This window comes from Telopea speciosissima, chromosome 11 (assembly GCF_018873765.1).
Source record: "Telopea speciosissima isolate NSW1024214 ecotype Mountain lineage chromosome 11, Tspe_v1, whole genome shotgun sequence".
Taxonomy (NCBI): domain Eukaryota; kingdom Viridiplantae; phylum Streptophyta; class Magnoliopsida; order Proteales; family Proteaceae; genus Telopea; species Telopea speciosissima.
Genome location: NC_057926.1, coordinates 2,338,528 through 2,357,226, shown reverse-complemented (window position 1 = coordinate 2,357,226; position 18,699 = coordinate 2,338,528). Strand labels below are relative to the sequence as shown.

General features: G+C 40.0%; 1 protein-coding gene across 1 annotated transcript in view; it reads right to left on the bottom strand.

Annotated features, from left to right (window-relative positions):
• The window catches only part of LOC122645600 (NAD-capped RNA hydrolase DXO1-like), a 33,226-nt gene extending 14,775 nt beyond the window's left edge, over positions 1 to 18,451 (bottom strand). The window contains exons 1-5 of the mRNA XM_043838909.1: positions 17,996 to 18,451; positions 1,941 to 2,188; positions 421 to 486; positions 238 to 316; positions 16 to 95 (exon numbers count right to left, since the gene is read on the bottom strand). Of these exons, the coding sequence (XP_043694844.1) occupies positions 16 to 95; positions 238 to 316; positions 421 to 486; positions 1,941 to 2,188; positions 17,996 to 18,329 (807 nt within the window). The 5' untranslated portion in view covers positions 18,330 to 18,451. The remainder of the gene's footprint in view (positions 1 to 15; positions 96 to 237; positions 317 to 420; positions 487 to 1,940; positions 2,189 to 17,995) is intronic.
• Positions 18,452 to 18,699: the final 248 nt, after the last annotated feature.

Below are 18,699 nucleotides of genomic sequence, written 5' to 3'. Positions count from 1 at the left end.
TAATGAAGTTCTTACCACAAAATGAATATTTTGGAGTGGGACATTTTTGTCTCTGATGCAATCAAGAAGGTCACCGAATCCTTGGCAGTCCAATTCTATTTAAAATTTTAAAAGAACAAAAGATAGTTTCCGGCATAAATTAGCTTCAAGCCCAAAAAACCGACAAGGAAAAAAAAAAGACTATAAAAATCTCTGGCCAATTTCCCCCAAAAGCTACTTTTGTTTTGTTTGGCATACCTTTTTTAGCAATATAAGATTCAAACCCTTCATTCAAATCAGCTCCAACATCTTCTGTGATTAGGCGCTTAAAAAGTCTCTAGCAGTGTTAATACCAAGAGTGAGTTAGACATATTACACATCAACATGCATGAGCAAGAATTAAAGAAAGTATGTTGCAATACTGGGTCACTGAGGGCTTACAAGGCTTCGGTCATCAAAGTAGACATCGCCACCTTCGATGCGGCTATAACAAGCAACTTCGCAGGGCTATTGGATAAAAAACAACATTACAATTTGTTTTCAGAAAACAAGGCAATAAATAATAAATAAATATAACAAATATAGAAATTATGAGCTGAGTTTGGGTAAAAGAAATTACTACAGTCAATTTTAATGGCCTACAAATACATATTGCCAGATGTGGGACCCAAAGTACAATGGGTCCCACAAGTTGGACGATGCGGAAAAGGAAAAAGAAAAGAAATCAGATAACTAAAAACATCAAATTTCGGATTTCCATCAACAGTTTATTATAAGATTTTAGATATCAAAAAGAAAGAAATTAATAGTTTCTGGCAATTTCGTAAAAAAAATAAAAGCCACAGATTCCTTCTGAGAAAGATACAGTGAACAAAGGCAGAAAGTAATACTTTTAAGGGAAAATCATATACATATTCCGCAGAGGAGACAGTACCAAAATCCCTATCCACTTTACAATGACACTTTTTTTACTTAGAGAAGCGCAGCCCCTCTCTCTCTCTCTCTCTCTCTCTCTCTCTCTCTATATATATATATATATATATATATAAAAGAAGCATAGAGAATTCGGGGAATAAAATAAATTAACACCTACGACATGAGAGTTTTTCTGGACAGAAGAGAAGTCAAACCCACAGTGCGGAGTCAATTGAGTTTCAGGCACATATAACAGAGGTTTGAACTCGAACCAACGTGAAATTTTGGGGTGTGATTCCTAACCCTTATCCCTCTGGAATCGACTAAAGAAGCACCCAGAAGAACAAGCAAAATAATGTTATTTAAGGTCTGAAGCTAGGTCTGGCAGTAAACTTAAGAACCAGTCTGATTGCAGGTAATGGGTTTCATGATAGTGGTGTTTGGGAGAACAAAATCCCAGGTGTTGGAACAACCTAAAGTAGTGAGGCTAACCCCAAAGTTTCAGGTTAATCTCGAATGTGACAAGAATGACACAGTAGGGATACTCAGCAACAAAGTGGGGAAAGTAATGGAAGAAAAATAGTACAAGGGAGGAGTTAAGCGGCATTTAACCGGCCCACCAATTTAGTTGGGATAAGGGTATGTTGTTGTTGTTGTTGGAATTATGGGATGACACATCTGGGAGATGATCTCAGATAAGATTTGAGAACAGGAACAAGAGAAGAAGAGAACAAGTGCAGCTCCACAGCCGTAAGACGTAAAGAGGTACCACTCAAATTTAATTCATTCCAACCTATCCAACAATTGGATTACATAGCTATTTAAATAAGAAAAAACTTACAATTTTCTACCTAATCTGAAAATAGAAACTCAAATCAGGAAGAGAACTACTTCAGAAAAAGAAACTGAATAAGCCTAAGTATCTACTACACTATAATAAAATAAAACAAAATAAAAAAGGCACTTACAGAAGTAATCCTAACAATAAGCAAAACACCTATTTAACCCAACATGTAACTGCATCAAAAAGAGAACGAATTAATTACCTCCTGGAATGCAATACATTTTCTAGATAAAGTTTCTTCACTCTTTGTAAGCTTCAGATCAGAAACAAAACGTTCATCATGACGCCCATTTGAAAATTTAGAGCCAAAACCATAGTTCTGTCTTTGATGATAAGGGCCAGGTCGAGGGAGTATGCCTCTTCCTCTACCATTATGGGATCCGGACTGCCAGCGACCACGCCCAAAAGTCCCTCTAGCATGGTTGTCATTGTTTCGGATAGGAGGTAGTACTGCCATGTAGATTGAAATCCGGCAAGAAAAGATTAAGAACTCATTCGACCTTGGTAATCAAAACCTAGGATAATGAGTACCTTCAATGCAAATGCACGCCAACAAAGTGGTTATGATGACAACAAAAGGATAATAATCCAACAAGTATTAAAAGGAAATAAAAGCTGTTTCCAACATTTAGACTTAAAAAGCACATAACTATTACCCCTAAACAATTAAAATAGTAGTAGCAGTGACTACTTACATGTTTTTATGTTCATTCTAATGTTTTTGTGGATGTTTAAAAGGTTCAACAGATTATTAATAGGGCATAGTAGGCACATAGAAACAAAACTTTCAACTATTAACATTGTATTGACAACTCAACTCCATCCACCCTCATGCAGTTAACTACCTCCAAGCAGAGTTTTACTAATCAGTATTGGTATCGGTCTCTGACGATACCGATCCGGATCGGTGTAGATCAATCAGGTTTACCCGTTTTCTTCAACAAAAAAATAATTTTTTTTTTTTTACATTTCTACCCTTGTACATACCGTTCCACTGTTATGAGATCGGCAAGGAATCTGTATCAGTCTCCACTGATACCGATATGAATCGGCCGACCCGATACCGATTCCTAAAACCATGCTCCCAAGTGGTCCAAGTGTAATGAGGCTTCTTCTGAATCAATCCAAAGCAACACCAAAGTTCATAACTCCATCCTCAACTTCCCCAGCTTGGGTAAAATTCACATATTTGATTCTCGAGAAACTAACTAATCCTAGATATTTTTAGTTTTCACACAATGTGGTTACCATGCTGTCCTAAAAACTATCAACAGAGATCCCTAACAAAATTAATTCCTTTTATATTTCTCGTGGGGTACATATTCCTAACAACATAACTTGCAAATTTGCAATTCATTGGACAGACAAGAAGCAACTTATAAATGATATGTCCATCCGCACCTAAAATCCAACAAAAGACAATAAAATTAAATATTTGTAAACAATCTCATGAATTACATAACCACCTGAAATGCAATACATCTAATGAGGATTAAGGCCCAATAGTAGAAAGCCTGGTTCTTGATTAGTTATAGAGAATCATGTGGTATATTAGAATCAAGAATTTTATTATGCAGAACTTCTACAGAAGACTTACCAAGGAAGGTAGCATAATTTGGTAAGGGCATGGGAAACAAAGATCAAGGCATGCATCATAAGACAGAGCAACATTATACAAGTTGATGGCCATTGTAGGAAGGAGGAGATCAGAAAGGATGATGGGTACTTGGGCCAATTTGTAAGAAATGTTGCAATTGTTGGCAAAAATACAGTGTTTGAGGTGTTTGTGCAGTGTTGGCATGTGTACAGCTAGTATCGGATAGGTACAGCATGTTTCTGGTAGTGTCTGGATAGCTCATGGGCATTCCAGTAATTTTCACAGGCTCTGGTATGGTGTGTGATGTGTATTGATGGATGTGTCAGGGATGTGTATACATGGCAGATGACAAGTACAGTGTGTTACGGGTGTGGCAGAGCATGTAGAATGCATGTGAGATGATGTCCATGGCATGGTATGTTCATTGATGTTGATGGTATGCATGTGATGATGCAGATGTGCGTGATTTGGATGTGTGCATGGGGTTTACATGTAGTCATGGCTATATGGTGTATGTTCATTGCGATGCATGTATGTGTTGCTGCTGACGTGGCAGCAGGGTATGATGTGATGTAGATCGAAATATTAAGAAAAAAAAAGACCAAAACACTGTTCAAGGTTCACGTGACCGTGATGTTATTGAACAGTGTCACAGCCCATATTTTCCTTGTGTGGGGATACTTTTTAGAAGATCTTGTGGGGCCCATATTTGGTTTGTGTGGGGATGCTTTTTAGAAGATTTTGTGGGCCCATCAAGTGTAGAAAGATTCTATCATAATGCTGCCATAGTTTAGTTTCTATTTTCAGTTTAAGAAAGTATATTTTATTTCATTTAGGTAGCTTCTAATTTCAGTTTGTTACTATTTTTGTTTTTAGGAGTTTCTATTTTGATGTATGGCAGCTAGATTTTCTAGGTTTTATGAACTAGTAGTTTCATTTTCTAGATTTATTTAGTTTCTTAATGTTGAGTTTTGTAACCCGCAAGGGTATGTTGGGGTTTTTCCCCCTTATAGCCGACTCATTCATTAGAGTCAGTTATGAGGGGGGGCTTATTTGTAATTCTGTTCTTATTGATTTTATTATAAATAGAAGAGCATGATGATCACATTGATCATCCAAGCGTTACAGCCATTAACATTCTGATTACATGGTTTCAGGGCTAGATCTGATCTAGGTTACAGAATTTTTTTTTCCATCGTCACTTCTCTTATCTCGATCTCCCTTCTTCTCTTCTCTTCTCTTCTCGGTTCTCTCCTATCTCAAAGGGCAGCACTAATGAGGTGATCTATTATTGATCTAGCTGCTGCCCTATATACCACGTCGATCAAGTAATGAAATAATCTATTTTTTGGATCGATAGTTGCTGCTCCCTTCTGCGATTGTTTCCAATTGGGTATTTTCTGAACGGAGCCTTGAAATTTCATTTTATTGGTCCAACCATAAATTATTCTAATGGATAATATTGATCCCCACCCCCCAAAATGGATCTACTTAGTAATTCTACTTCACGCTCCAAATTTTGATGGCTCAATCAATCTTTATTGCTTTATTGGGCAAAACAGAGGATATCTCAATTGGGGGAGAGAACAGGGTAATCCCATATGACCCAATATTTCTGACAAGTAGCACTATACGTCAACCAATTATAGGGTGGAAACTGTAATGGGGAATCTTCACCTTTGAAGACCGAGTTCTGCTCCTATGTTGAGAATCGAGTCTTACCTTATTGAAGATCAAGAACTGCACCTCTTGAGCAACAGCTATCATCATCATCAACAACCATTGAAGATCCAGAACTGCACCTGTTTGATCCCTGCAATTTCAACCTTTCAGGGTTTTCTCAAAACCCTGATAAAATCGACTTTGCTGATTTGGGGTCAATTTTTTTTCGGATTTTGCTGATTTTTTGGAGAAAAGTTTGGCCTACATCAGAGGAGCACTCGACCCAAATTTCAGCTCTTTCTGCCAAGCTTTTTTGGAGATATTAAAATTCCCTATCTTAGGATCGATTTTCCCCAAATTTCGATCTGGTGATTTGATTGTGTCATAATGTCTGACACTTCTACTGCTACCTCTGGGACAGATGGTCGAGGTCTTACGGGACACATCACTGGGACTACTGAGAAGCCATCTACAACAGGTCCTCTTCAGGATCGATGGATCTCCAATGACTCTCTAGTCATGTCTTTTTTACTTAATTCTAAGCAACCAGATCTCGCCAGTGGATACTTGTTGTTGGATACTGCTGCGAAGGAGACCTACGGTCAGGTGGGATGCTCAGGTGTATAAACTCCGTAAGAAAGTTCATGAAACCACCAGAAAGATCTTTCCATCTTCAAGTATTTTGATGCCCTTGCTTATGGCTTGCTTATGGCAAATTGGCAACAACTGGATCACTATACTGACTACAAGCCCACTAATGCAACAGACATTGCTGCCTACCGCAAGCATGTGGACAAGATCAAGTTTATGATTTCTTGGCTGGTTTAAATGTCGAATACGATCAGATTCGTGTTCAAGTCCTTAGCAGATCACTTTTTCCCACGTTGGAGCAGTCTTATGCCTCCATACTGAAGAAAATAGATGGGCTGCCATGCTTCATCCTCCTACTATTGATTGATCTGCATTGCAAACTGGTTCAGGTTCTGCTCCCATATCTGATGGGTCTTCTTGCACTGGTGACACCTCTAAGGAGGTTATTAAATGTGAGCACTACCATAAGCCATATCACACCAAAGACACCTGCTGGAAACTTCATGGTAAACCTGCTGAATTTGAGGCAAAACATGGTCGTGGAAAGTCCAAGCCCAAGGCTAATCAAATTGAAATCGCTGCAACTCCTTCTACAAACATTGGTCTCACTCTGGATGAACTTCAAGCTTTCCGTCGAATGTTAAAGGCCTCTTTAGTTACACCTGCCACGCCAGCTGCACCAGCTGCCCCTTCTAGTTCTCCCTTTGCTTCACATATTCCAGTCGGTAGTAGCTGTGCATCGGCAGTCTCAAGTCCCTGAATTATAGACTCCGGTGCTACTGACCACATGATTGGTTCCTCCCAACTCTTTCATCAGTATTATCCCTCTTCCGGGAAAGACATTGTTCGAATAGGCCAATAGTTCCCTTTCTTCTATCTCTTGAAAGGGTTCTATTCGTTGCTCTCCTAGCCATACATTATCCTCTGTCTTGCATGTTCCTTCTTTCTCTACTAATCTTCTTTCAATTAGTATTCTTATAGGATTTGAATTGCAAAATAACATTTTTTTCCTCTTATTGTGTCATATAGGATTTGGTGGCAAGGACGATTATTGGGGGTGGTAAGGTACATAGTGGTCTCTACTTGCTTCACTCGTGTTCTTGATGATCGTGCGCCTACAGACATTCTCCACGGGTCCTCCTGCTTTGTTGTTCCCCCCGAAGTTCTTTGGCTGCGTTTGCTATGCTTGTAACCATCACCCTCATGTCAAGCTTGATCCCCGTGGTGTTCGGTGTATTTTTCTGGGTTACTCAGCTATTCAAAAAGGAAACAAGTGATATCATCCTCCTACCCGTCGTACCTTGGTAATAAAGTCTATACCTGAACTCTTAAGCAAAAAGAGCAAGTTGAGACTACCACCACTACAACACCTCTCCTACTCCAATCGCCATCCTCCGGTCCAGAACCTGCTACTCCATCTAGTAAGGATCCTTCTCTTGAGTTACCTATTTCTGTTCATAAAGGCATTAAGATATGTACCCAATGTCCCATATCCAATGTTGTTTCCTATGATTCCCTTTCTTCTTCCTATCATGCTTTTGTGTCTTCTCTTTCCTCTATTTCTATTCCACTGAAATGGTAGGAGGCTTTTGCAGATACAAAGTGGAAAGCAGCTATGATGGAAGAGATGAAAGCCTTAGCAAAAAAAAAGATATAGGAGCTAGTGGTTCTTCCTCTAGGCAAGAGACCGGTTGGCTTTACATGGGTGTTTGTAATCAAGCAGAAGATGGATGGGTCAGTAGATAAAAGGCAAGACTTATAACCAAGGAGTTTACTCAAACCTATGAGATCGACTATCAGGAGACATTTGCTCCAGTGGCAAAGTTGAACATTGTTCGAGTTCTATTGTAATAATCTGTCAATCTGGATTGGGATTTGCAATGGTTGGACGTCAAGATTCATGGCAAAGTCTGCAAACTGAAGCGGACATTATATAGGCTGAAGCAGTGTCCTCGGGCTTTTTTTTTTTTTTCTGGATGAATGGTGTCCTTGGGCTTGGTTTGGCAGGTTTCATAAAGCCATGACTTCTGTAGGGTACAAACAAAATAATGCTGACCACACTCTGTTCATCAAACGTTGTGGAGATAAAGTTATTGTTCCCATAGTCTATGTCAATGACATAGTTGTGACCGGCAATGATGTTGATGAGATCTCTTAACTGAAAGTTTTCTTAGGACGAGAATTTGAAATAAAGGATCTAGGAAAGCTAGGGTACTTTCTTGGGATTGAAGTTGACCGTTCTTCCAAAGGCATCTTTCTTTCCCAGAGGAAGTATATCCTAGATCCTCTCCGACACTGGTTTGTTAGGGTGTCATCCTTGTGATACTCCATTGGAAGCTACTACTCAGCTAAAGAAAAAAGATGGCGAACCTGTTGATAAAGGACATTGTCAGAGATTGGTGGAAGAGTTGATCTACCTCTTTCATTGTAGACCAGATATTGTATTTGCAGTGAGTCTCGTCAGTCAGTTCATGCATGATCCCTAATCCACTCATATGGTTGTTGTTCTTCGCATTCTCCAGTACTTGAAGTGAGCAAAGAAGGACAGAGATTTAAGAGGAAAGAGTTATGGTTGAAGCTATGAGACACGGCAAAGGTGAGAGGCCTTGTGTGAGAGAATGATGCGTTGAGAGAGCCTGATTGAGAAAGCACATCCTATTCCCCCCCCCCCTTTCTTCTTCTTCTTCTTCTACTTCTTTGGTGAGAGACTGTGGGTGTGAGGCCCTTTGTATAGGGATGATGGACTGAGAGAGCCTGGTTGAGAGAGTTGATCCTATTTCCCCTCCCCCCTTGATGCAGAATGATCACCAAATAGGGCTTATTTCTTTAGAAATAGACCTAGGGTTGGGTTATATCCATGTTGGGCCTTTGTTCCCAAGGGTTTTTTATGTAATAGGCCACTTTAATAAGCCGAAACTAGGGGTACTTAGGTTGCATACGGGATTAGCCCAATACTTAGTTATTTTTATGTTTTTAGATTGAACCGGTTTAGATTTGGTTGCATCCAATTGGTTCAATGGGTCTAATTTAAGTGAAATGTTCCTATTGGCTAATAGGTTCTTATATCCTATTGGCTAGTATGGAATCTTCACTTAAGTTAATTTTTCTAAGTTAGATTCTTTTATTTTTAAATTAGTAGGGGTAGTTAAGTCATTACACTGTTTTAAGTAATTAATTAGACTTAAACCTCTCCCTTCCACGTTTTTGTGAAGGAGAGGTATTTAATTTGTAGTAGGAATTGGCCTATGGCCTTATTATAAATATAAGAGATCGTGGGAGGCTCCCCCACAATTGAAATTTGAATTAAAAGACTGTTTTTCTGCTGGCGATCTGCCGTTGTTCTCGCTCCTTTGAGTGTTTGCATCCTTGTGGGTACATCAAGGTGGAAGGGTGGGTGGAATCCTGCGACTCCTTACGCCGTGACGGCTGGGAGGGTCTCTCTTCGAAGGTGATTTCATCCTTCATCCCTTAACTTGCTGCCAGTGGAATCCTATAGTAAGTTGAGATTTAAATTTCTGTTTTTAGTTTCCTTCCCTCCCCCATTCGATCCCTCTTGTTTTTCTATTTGAATTTCCAAAACCCTATATCATCTAGGCATTATCCAGCCATCATCCTACCTCTGTTTTATACCAAAATCAGAGCACAGCCTTCCCATACCATCTCCCCCACTCGACCAGACTTGCTGCCCATTCTGTCCAGCCAAACCCTAAAATCCCTCTTATCCTTTAAACCCTAAAAAACCCTAATTTTCTGCTGGGGCATATTCAGCCATCAGAAAACCCCCCTGCTGCAGCCGAACCTTCCCCCTAGTCCCTCTAACACTCGACCTTAAGCCCTGCCCCTGAATCCTACTGTAAACCCTAGTTTTGGCTATTTTCTTAATTTAAAAAACCCGAAATCCTAACCCTAAGTCTGCAGAATTTTGAAACCTAACCAAATCCAGATATTTTTATATCATAATGACCCTCTAAACCTGCAGATTAAAACCCTATAAACCCCATTTCCAAATTCCCATCCTAAACCCTAATTTTGCCCTAAAACAGCCCCTAATCAGCCCTAAACAGCAGGCTTACCCTAAGCTTGGTTCTACTTGGTTCCTAGTGGGATTAATTCCTATTCTAGGACTACATTATTTTGGTATCAGAGCCATGGCTGAACATGGCAATCCAGTGCTGCCACAACCACTCGACCCTATGGCAGCAATAGTAGAGATGTTTCACAAATTTACTGCTGACCAGAAGGCGTTGTTTGAAGACTTTAGAACTACACAGAGGACTATCACTGCAAGGTTGCACCTGATTGAGCAACGACAGGTTACTCCTCATAGGGGCATCAACATTCCCCTAGATGAGGACAGATATCAGGTCCAGTCCCAAGTTCACCAACCTCATAGAAGGCATAGGGAAGACAGGGATAAGCACAAGGATTACAAAGAAGACATGTATAGAGAATACAAATTTACATTGCCAAAGGAAATTGAGAGAGAACAACTTGAAGATAAAGCTGAAGTGGCAGTAAATTGTGATGAAAAGAAAGAGACAGCACCTATAGCTTCAAAGATGGATAGTCGACATGTAGAAGACCCTACTGAAGTGGTCAATGACGAAGAAATCAAAGAAGACAAAGTGGAAACAGCAGAAGATGAAGAGGTGGTTGAGAACACTCCACAGGAAGGCAATGACCTTCAACATGCTGTTCTTGAAGAGGTGAAGCTTGTGTCTCATGCATTAGATGCGAAGGTTGCTAACGTTGAAGGCTCTATGGACGAAACATTGACACTTCTTGCTAAAGCGAACACATAGAGTTTGTTCTCGCCACCATGGTTCTTCGAAGAGAAAGCTCCACGCCTTGGAGATTTTATCCCCAATGTTTCTGCTTCACTGGAATTCTGTTTGGGGATGGTCAAAGCTGCTGGTCACCTGTTGATTCCCCCTCATCACTACAAAATTCGAGGACGAATTTTTTCAAGTTGGGGAGAGTTGATGCAGAATGATCACCAAATAGGGCTTATTTCTTTAGAAATAGACCTAGGGTTGGGTTATATCCATGTTGGGCCTTTGTTCCCAAGGGTTTTTTATGTAATAGGCCACTTCAATAAGCCTAAACTAGGGGTACTTAGGTTGCATACGGGATTAGCCCAATACTTAGTTATTTTTATGTTTTTAGATTGAACCGGTTTAGATTTGGTTGCATCCAATTGGTTCAATGGGTCTAATTTAAGTGAAATGTTCCTATTGGCTAATAGGTTCTTATATCCTATTGGCTAGTATGGAATCTTCACTTAAGTTAATTGTTCTAAGTTAGATTCTTTTATTTTTAAGTTAGTAGGGGTAGTTAAGTCATTACACTATTTTAAGTAATTAATTAGACTTAAACCTCCTCCCTTTCACTTTTTGGTGAAGGAGAGGTATTTAATTTGTAGTAGGAATTGGCCTATGGCCTTATTATAAATATAAGAGATCGTGGGAGGCTCCCCCACAATTGAAATTTGAATTAAAAGACTGTTTTCTGTTGCTGGCCGACTGCTGCTGTTGTTCTGCTCCTTTGAGTGTTTGCATTCTTGTGGGTACATCAAGGTGGAAGAGTGGGTGGAATCCTGCGACTCCTTACGCCGTGACGGCTGGGAGGGTCTCTCTTCGAAGGTGATTTCATCCTTCATCCCTTAACTTGCTGCTGGTGGAATCCTATAGTAAGTTGAGATTTAAATTTCTGTTTTTAGTTTCCTTCCCTCCCCCATTCGATCCCTCTTGTTTTTCTATTTGAATTTCCAAAACCCTATATCATCTAGGCATTATCCAGCCATCATCCTACCTCTGTTTTATACCAAAATCAGAGCACAGCCTTCCCATACCGTCTCCCCCACTCGACCAGACTTGCTGCCCATTCTGTCCAGCCAAACCCTAAAATCCCTCTTATCCTTTAAACCCTAAAAAACCCTAATTTTCTGCTGGGACATATTCAGCCATCAGAAAACCCCCCTGCTGCAGCCGAACCTTCCCCCTAGTCCCTCTAACACTCGACCTTAAGCCCTGCCCCTGAATCCTACTGTAAACCCTAGTTTTGGCTATTTTCTTAATTTAAAAAACCCGAAATCCTAACCCTAAATCTGCAGAATTTTGAAACCTAACCAAATCCAGATATTTTTATATCATAATGACCCTCTAAACCTGCAGATTAAAACCCTATAAACCCCATTCCCAAATTCCCATCCTAAACCCTAATTTTGCCCTAAAACAGCCCCTAATCAGCCCTAAACAGCAGGCTTACCCTAAGCTTGGTTCTACTTGGTTCCTAGTGGGATTAATTCCTATTCTAGGACTACATTACCCCCCTTCTTCTTACCCTTTCATGTTTCTTCTTTCATATATAAAGAAAAAAAAAAGCAAGAAAGTTTTAGTTATATTCAATTTGTTCTTCCTTGTTGTGTTGATCCTTCGACTTTTGCATTATGATGTGGCAGGACACATAAGGTGGGAAGGTGGTGTGGGTAGATCACATGAAGCTATGGTGGCATGATAGATGATGAATGGTTTGTAAACATGTAAGAAGAATCATGTACGATGACATTAATATAGGTGGAATCGAGTTCATCTAGTGACAAGTTGAGTTGGTATGGTTTCTTTTTTTGGAGTCAACATTCACACCTCTCAGGAACATGAAGTATATCTAAGAAGCAGTTTTAATCGATACCTACAGTTCGAGAATAACGTAAGGCATTGGATTGGGATCCAAGTGGCCTGATGCTCATCCAGGTGTGCACATACGCTTAAATGTTAAAGATTCTTGTGCGGTCTATCTCAATGGGAGCGGTGAATGGAAGTAACATGCCCGCACATGCATTAAATAAAGTTGGCGCTAAAGATTCCACCACGGATTATTGTGTTGCTTGCGTAGATAGGACTTGTTATGCTGAGCAACATCGCAATTAAGCCGCGGAACACAGAACAAGCATGCTGAAAGTGTACACCATGCCAAATCTAATTTCTTTGGGCAGGTGGGGTAGAATTTTCGAACCAATGGATCTAACAGATAGTGTTGATAGGACTTGCTATGCTGAGCAACACTGCAATTAAGCCACGGAACACAAAACAAGCATGCATGACAATGTACACCACACCAAATCTAATTTCTTTGGGCAGGTTGAGTAGATTTTTCGAACCAATGGATCTGACAGATAGAATGTAAATAATTTTAGGAACCTTTGATTTGAGATCTGACGGCTCATATAAGAACCGCCAGATTTCGTGACGTAAAGCCACATTACACAACCATTTGTGCATTACCAAATGTCACAAGAAATGGCTTAAAAAGACAGATTAGCCATCGGATATTTTATTGACCATAACTTGGGCTACACACCAACTCCATTTTTGGACATTCAAGTTGCTGAATTTTGAGAAAACGAGAGGAATTCACTGGAATTGACTGTGGGAGCTTGATGGTGCTTGAAAGTGTGATTTCTGGTGTTCTTTGAAGCTCTAAACATTTTGGGACTCCGAACTATGGTGATTCACATTGGGTGTATTTTTCAGACTCCTTAGAACTTAGTAGAACTTAGTTGAGTGCCATGGTTCGAGAACTCGCGAGATCTCGGCGAGTTTCTTGGTTTTTTGAGAAACCGAGACGAGATGAGATACGATACAAAATAATACAAGATATCGGGTCGAGATCTTGGGTTGACCCATGGAAATGACCCATCTACTATGTATTTACTTATCTAACTCGACAGAACTCGACATATCTCGGCGAGATCTTGGTGAGTTCTCGGATCTCGGGTTGACCCATATGACCCATCTACTACGTATTTACTTACCTAACTCGACAGAACTCTTATATGCTTGCTGTGGAGCACTATATGCAACATTACAGCAACACTATGTCATGGGAAGACTATGTGATGATAGTTGTAACACTGTTAAACAGTTTGATGTATCACTTTAACATTTCTAATTATTATTTAAGTTGTTTAGCTATTAATTGAATGTTTTGCTTGCTTTCTATTACTAAATTATGTGTAGAGGAGGGTATTTTAGTACAGTCATCGCCTACCAACCTATGGTCCGAATTGAAACTCATATTTGGACTTTGTTTTTGCAAAATCTGATAGTGCCATTGTGTTTAAATGGCCTAAAATAGGCTGAATACCAAGTTTCAGACCCAAACTAGGTCTAAAATCCACCAAGTTGAGGCTTCAAGTAAAAAAAAAAAATGCACCAACTTGGCGAGATCTCGCCAAGATCTCGACTCGACTCGGTTTTTCCAAGGGCCGAGTTGGTACCGAGACCCGAGTTTTAGTACCTTGTTGAGTGCTACAAGTGGCTAGATCACTTTGGTGATCTCTAAGCCAATTCTTTTTATTTTGGTAACTAGTTTAAATTGAAATTTGATGAATTGTACTAGTTACATGTAGCTTGGTTGTGATTGGTATTTTTTGCATTGATTTTATCGATTGTAAGGGAGGTTGCGAGGGTGCTCAACAAGTTTCTGTTAATTTTCCTAATTCTACCAAGGTTGCATAGTAGGTGATATTGCATTGTGGTTGTTTCCCTAGGAAGTGTCGTGGCACTGTTAGAAGCAGGAGTAGGGGCTGCTGAACTGTTGTAATAGTTGAATAGTGTTGAGTAATGGGTTATATAAGAAGCCCAGTGATGTAGTTAAGATTGTCAAATTGGGTCAATTCGGACTCAGAAGACTTTATTTTGGCCAATGGTTGGGTTCTACAGACCTTGGGCTTTTTATTTTTGGATTTATTGATGTAATGGCCTAATTTATAAGCACATAAAGTGGGGATAATGTTAGTACATTGGATTAGTAGCTAATTTAAGTGTTTGTGATGCAGAGCTGAGAGTGTATTCAAGGAAGAAGAAGAAGAAGAAGAAGGTTGCTGCTGACGATTCTATTGTGTTGTTTATGTTTTAATTTTTGGGTCATGCAATGAACCAATGAACCAATGAACCAGTTGGTTCAGTTGGTCTACTTGAAGCCATGGTCAAGTCTTGTGGACCAAGTTAGTTGTCTAGCTAGGAATATCTACTTTCTATTTTCATTGTAAGTAGGTAGTTTATATTCTAATAATTAGCAGGAGACAAGAATTAGTAGCTCACATCAGTTTAGAACTGATTGGGTCTTGTATCCGAAGTCAAGGGTCAAGGTTTGAAGTTGCTAATTTTCAGACTTTCTAATTATGACTCCTTGCAATTCTATTTCACTGCAGTCTATAAAAGCAAAACAGGAGGACATAACATGCCACGATTTTGATTCTCAACATTGCTGTCAAGCTTATTTACTTCTGCTGAAGTATTTTCCTTTGTGTTTGATCCATGTAGGAAGGACCTGGTGTATGATCTGGGTGACTACTTGCAGTGGAAAGCCGGCGTTAAGCCCAAATTAGGTTAATTTAGTCCCGAAAAATCCACAATTCCAAAATAGAAACAAGGGAAGAATTAGAAAGTTTTAGTAAATCAACCAAACCAGCCAATGAAACTCAACCTAGCATGGATTGAGTGATGCTTGTATGGAGTAGAAACTCTGCTGAAAGTCTCACTTGAATCTGATGGTTGGATTGGGAGATATGGCAGCAAGACCAAAAATAGTAACTAAACTTCTGTAGGCCAACCCAGCCACCAGTTGGGGCTCAAGTTTGGGTCAAGTGTAGGGCCTAATGAGGGAAGGCTTTGCTGCAATTTTGGTGAAGTTCTGATGGATGCAAGTGGAGTTATATACGTGGGATGAAATAGAAGGTTTGTGAATATGGAGGATTTCAGCCAATGGAATGGGGTAGAAGTGGGGATCGAGTGGAGAGGATGAAGATGTGGTGTTGTGCTTCAAACCCAGAAGGGTTTGGTGGAGGAATACAGAGATCAAACTCTGAAGTTGCAGCAGAAATCCAAGTAGAGGAACAACGGCACCATTCACTCGAATGGGGGAAACAGTAGTAGTAGCAGTAGCAGCCTTGGAAAATGGTGTGGTTGCAGCCTTCAAAACTCCAGTACTTGAAGTAATCCAGCAACAGTAGCAGCTCCAGGGAATCTTGATTGGGATGGAGAGAATGGAGAAGAAGAGAATTAGAAGGTAGGGGGATAGATGGATTAGGCTCTCTCAGTCAGACTCCTTCAGCCATTCATTGTCACTCAGCTTGACAAGGAGAAATTAGTCTCAAAAGCAATTTTTCATTGGGGAGGCTTCTAAAAGCCTTTACAATATATAGAGGGCTATGCTTGCACCTCAAGTTAAAAGAAAATAGAAACTTACATAATTAGAAACTAAACATGCAACATGAAAATAGAAACTAATCTTTTAGTAACTAGGATTCACTAATATAGAAACCTATGTGATGTGGTCCCCACCGAGATTCGGCCAGCATTTGAAGTCAAAATTGAGTAAATAAAAATTGACTCTTATGCCCCCACGATCTGGGTTTGGGAGACCCAGCAACTCCCAGCCTTAATAGGCTGGCCCAATGGGTGGGTCCATTGATTGGTGAAGTGAACCAGCCCTTCTCCCATGAGTGCCTTTGACATATTTCTTGCCAAACAGCTTGGCATCTGCATCACCAGGAGGTCACTCTTTGCTGCTGTTCTTCATTCCCTAAAAGCTATCTAGCCCATAGTTGTCAAGGCATCGCATAGGCGTCCAGGCGACTTTGTCGATTGGTGTGGTCTAGATTTTGGACCCTCTCCAAAGGCTTGGGTCGCCTAGACGCAGTGACAACTATAATCTTGTCATTAGAAGACTCTTCTTCATCAACCGAGACACCTTTACTGCTGCCCCCTTGCTGCAGTGCCCTGGTTTGTGCCTGTTTTGTGTCACTTTGTAATTCCATCACCACTTCTTCTGCCCAATTCAGTCATCACCTTCCTTCAATCTTTTGAGCACATGTTACCCTACCTAAGGCCTCAACTCAATCCCATTTTCATCCCATTCTGACCAGCAGATTGTCTGCTACAACAATTATCCCTTCAAAACCCTAATTCTTAACCTGCTACTCAAATCGGCAGAGCAAACCCTGCTGCAGATTTGTTTTGCTTGATCCCTTGACCTCTCTACTGTCCCAGATCTATTTCCTCAACTTAAACCTAACACTTGACCTAATCCTTAACCTATCAAACCACCACTGTCCTAACACCATCGACCTGAACCATTCCCTTAACTTCATATCCTGTTTTGGGACTGATTGAACCTTCAATCCTGTCATATATTAGTTTGAATTAGATTATGATACTTAATAGCTAGATAGAATTCTATAGAGTTTATTTACTTTATTGAATTTATTAGAATGATTAAGAGTCATTTTATAAGTCAAATTAGGAATTTTAGAAAGTCTACATATATGTAACATTATTTGAGTAAAAGTTTTTTCTCTGAGTTTTGGTGCTGTTTGAGCAGTTTATCCTTTGTTTTCTTCTTCTTTCTTCTTCCACTGATCTCATATCTATTCCCCCCTCCCCTTCCATCAATCTTATTTCTTCCTTTAACAACACAGTTGCTTCCTTTATCTCAGATCTGATCACAGATGCAATTATTGGGACTGCTAGGCATATTGCAGAACCACGTAAATTGTGCTTGTGCCTATACTTGTGGAATTGGAGTGTTGTAGTTTTTGCAGGATGAGTGTACAACCCTTGGTAGGCCTGACCTATCTTTGTTGAAGGCAAGGGTGTATGCAAACTGTTGTCGGTAAAATTGGAATGCTCCAGCCCGTGGTGCAAACAGGTGTCAACATTACACGTATCATAGTGACAGTTCAGTGCTTGCCTCCCTCTCAGTGTCTACCGAAGAGTATCAAGGTAGAGAGTAGACAAGATAATTTATAGTTAAACTAGGACATTCTTCTAATTGAGGGACCCTAGCGAGATTATGGTAAATTTAAGACCTGGCAAGCTGTTCCAGCCAAGCAAGGCAACTATATTGATATGAGGCTAACAACAAGTAGAACGTTGGAAATAGGATTGATAATTGTTTTTCAAGCAATTCAACATATACATGTTGTGAAATTACAACAACAATACACAAAGGTTTCAAACAAGAAGCATCACTATCCAATAACCAAACCCTTATTGATGCAAACAGATGGCTCCAGTGATGTAACAGAACATTTGAAAGTTCAACTTGAATTTCACTTCAGTGCAAACTTATTCACTTGGCAATGAACTTCCCTAAATAATTATACACTAAATTAGGCTTGCAAAACTTCAAAATTCGATCTTAAGATATTCTATGATCAACTAGAAAGGAACAAAAAACAATCAATAAACATTGTAGACATAAATTAAATAAGCAAAAACCAGGACACAACAATGTAAGAGAAAAAACAAACGGGGAAAGCTCTAAATTATCAAACACCACTAATAATCAACTCAATCTATTTAAATATCAAAATCAGAGAAACCCATAAGAGATATACTGACCAGGCACCGTATAACGACTCGTAGCAGGGGTTCTAGAGTATTCTTCATTATCGGAACCAAAGAGATCTTTCTCTTCCGAGGCACTTGGCTTCTCTGTTTCTTCTCCATCGTCTTGTTCATCTTCTCCATCGCTGCTACTAGCACTTCCGCTTCCACTAGCACTACTACTAGTCCCTCCACCGCTACCGTTGGATGAAGAGGCAGAGGAAGACGAGGACGAAGAAGAAGAGTTCTGACTGTCATCTGCATCCTTCACAGGCTCTCCGGGCTCTCCTTCTTCCTGCTCGGACTCTTCTTCACCGAACAAATCAGCATCTTGTTCTGAGAAATCCATTTGCTTGCTCAAGTCAGGAAATCTATGAAGCCAGAAACAAAGACCGATTTGGCTCAATCCGTCTCTGTAACAGGAACGCAAACATTTATATACGCAGTGATTTAACAGAGATTCCGTGTCAATTCGTTCGAAGAGGGGTGTTGCAACTTCTTAATAATTTCTTTTTCTTCCCAAGGAATTGTGAAGCGACCTACACCATTACTCAAACATCAGTGTCAATTTCCGCACAAGTTTAACTATTAGAGAAGCTCTCAATTTAAGATTTTCCCACTCACCACCATCCAAACAGGCTACTTAACAGTAGGAAATTATTGGGAAGAAGCCCCGCCCTCTGAAGGTCAATGAGTATAAGGTTCTTTAACCCCCCAAA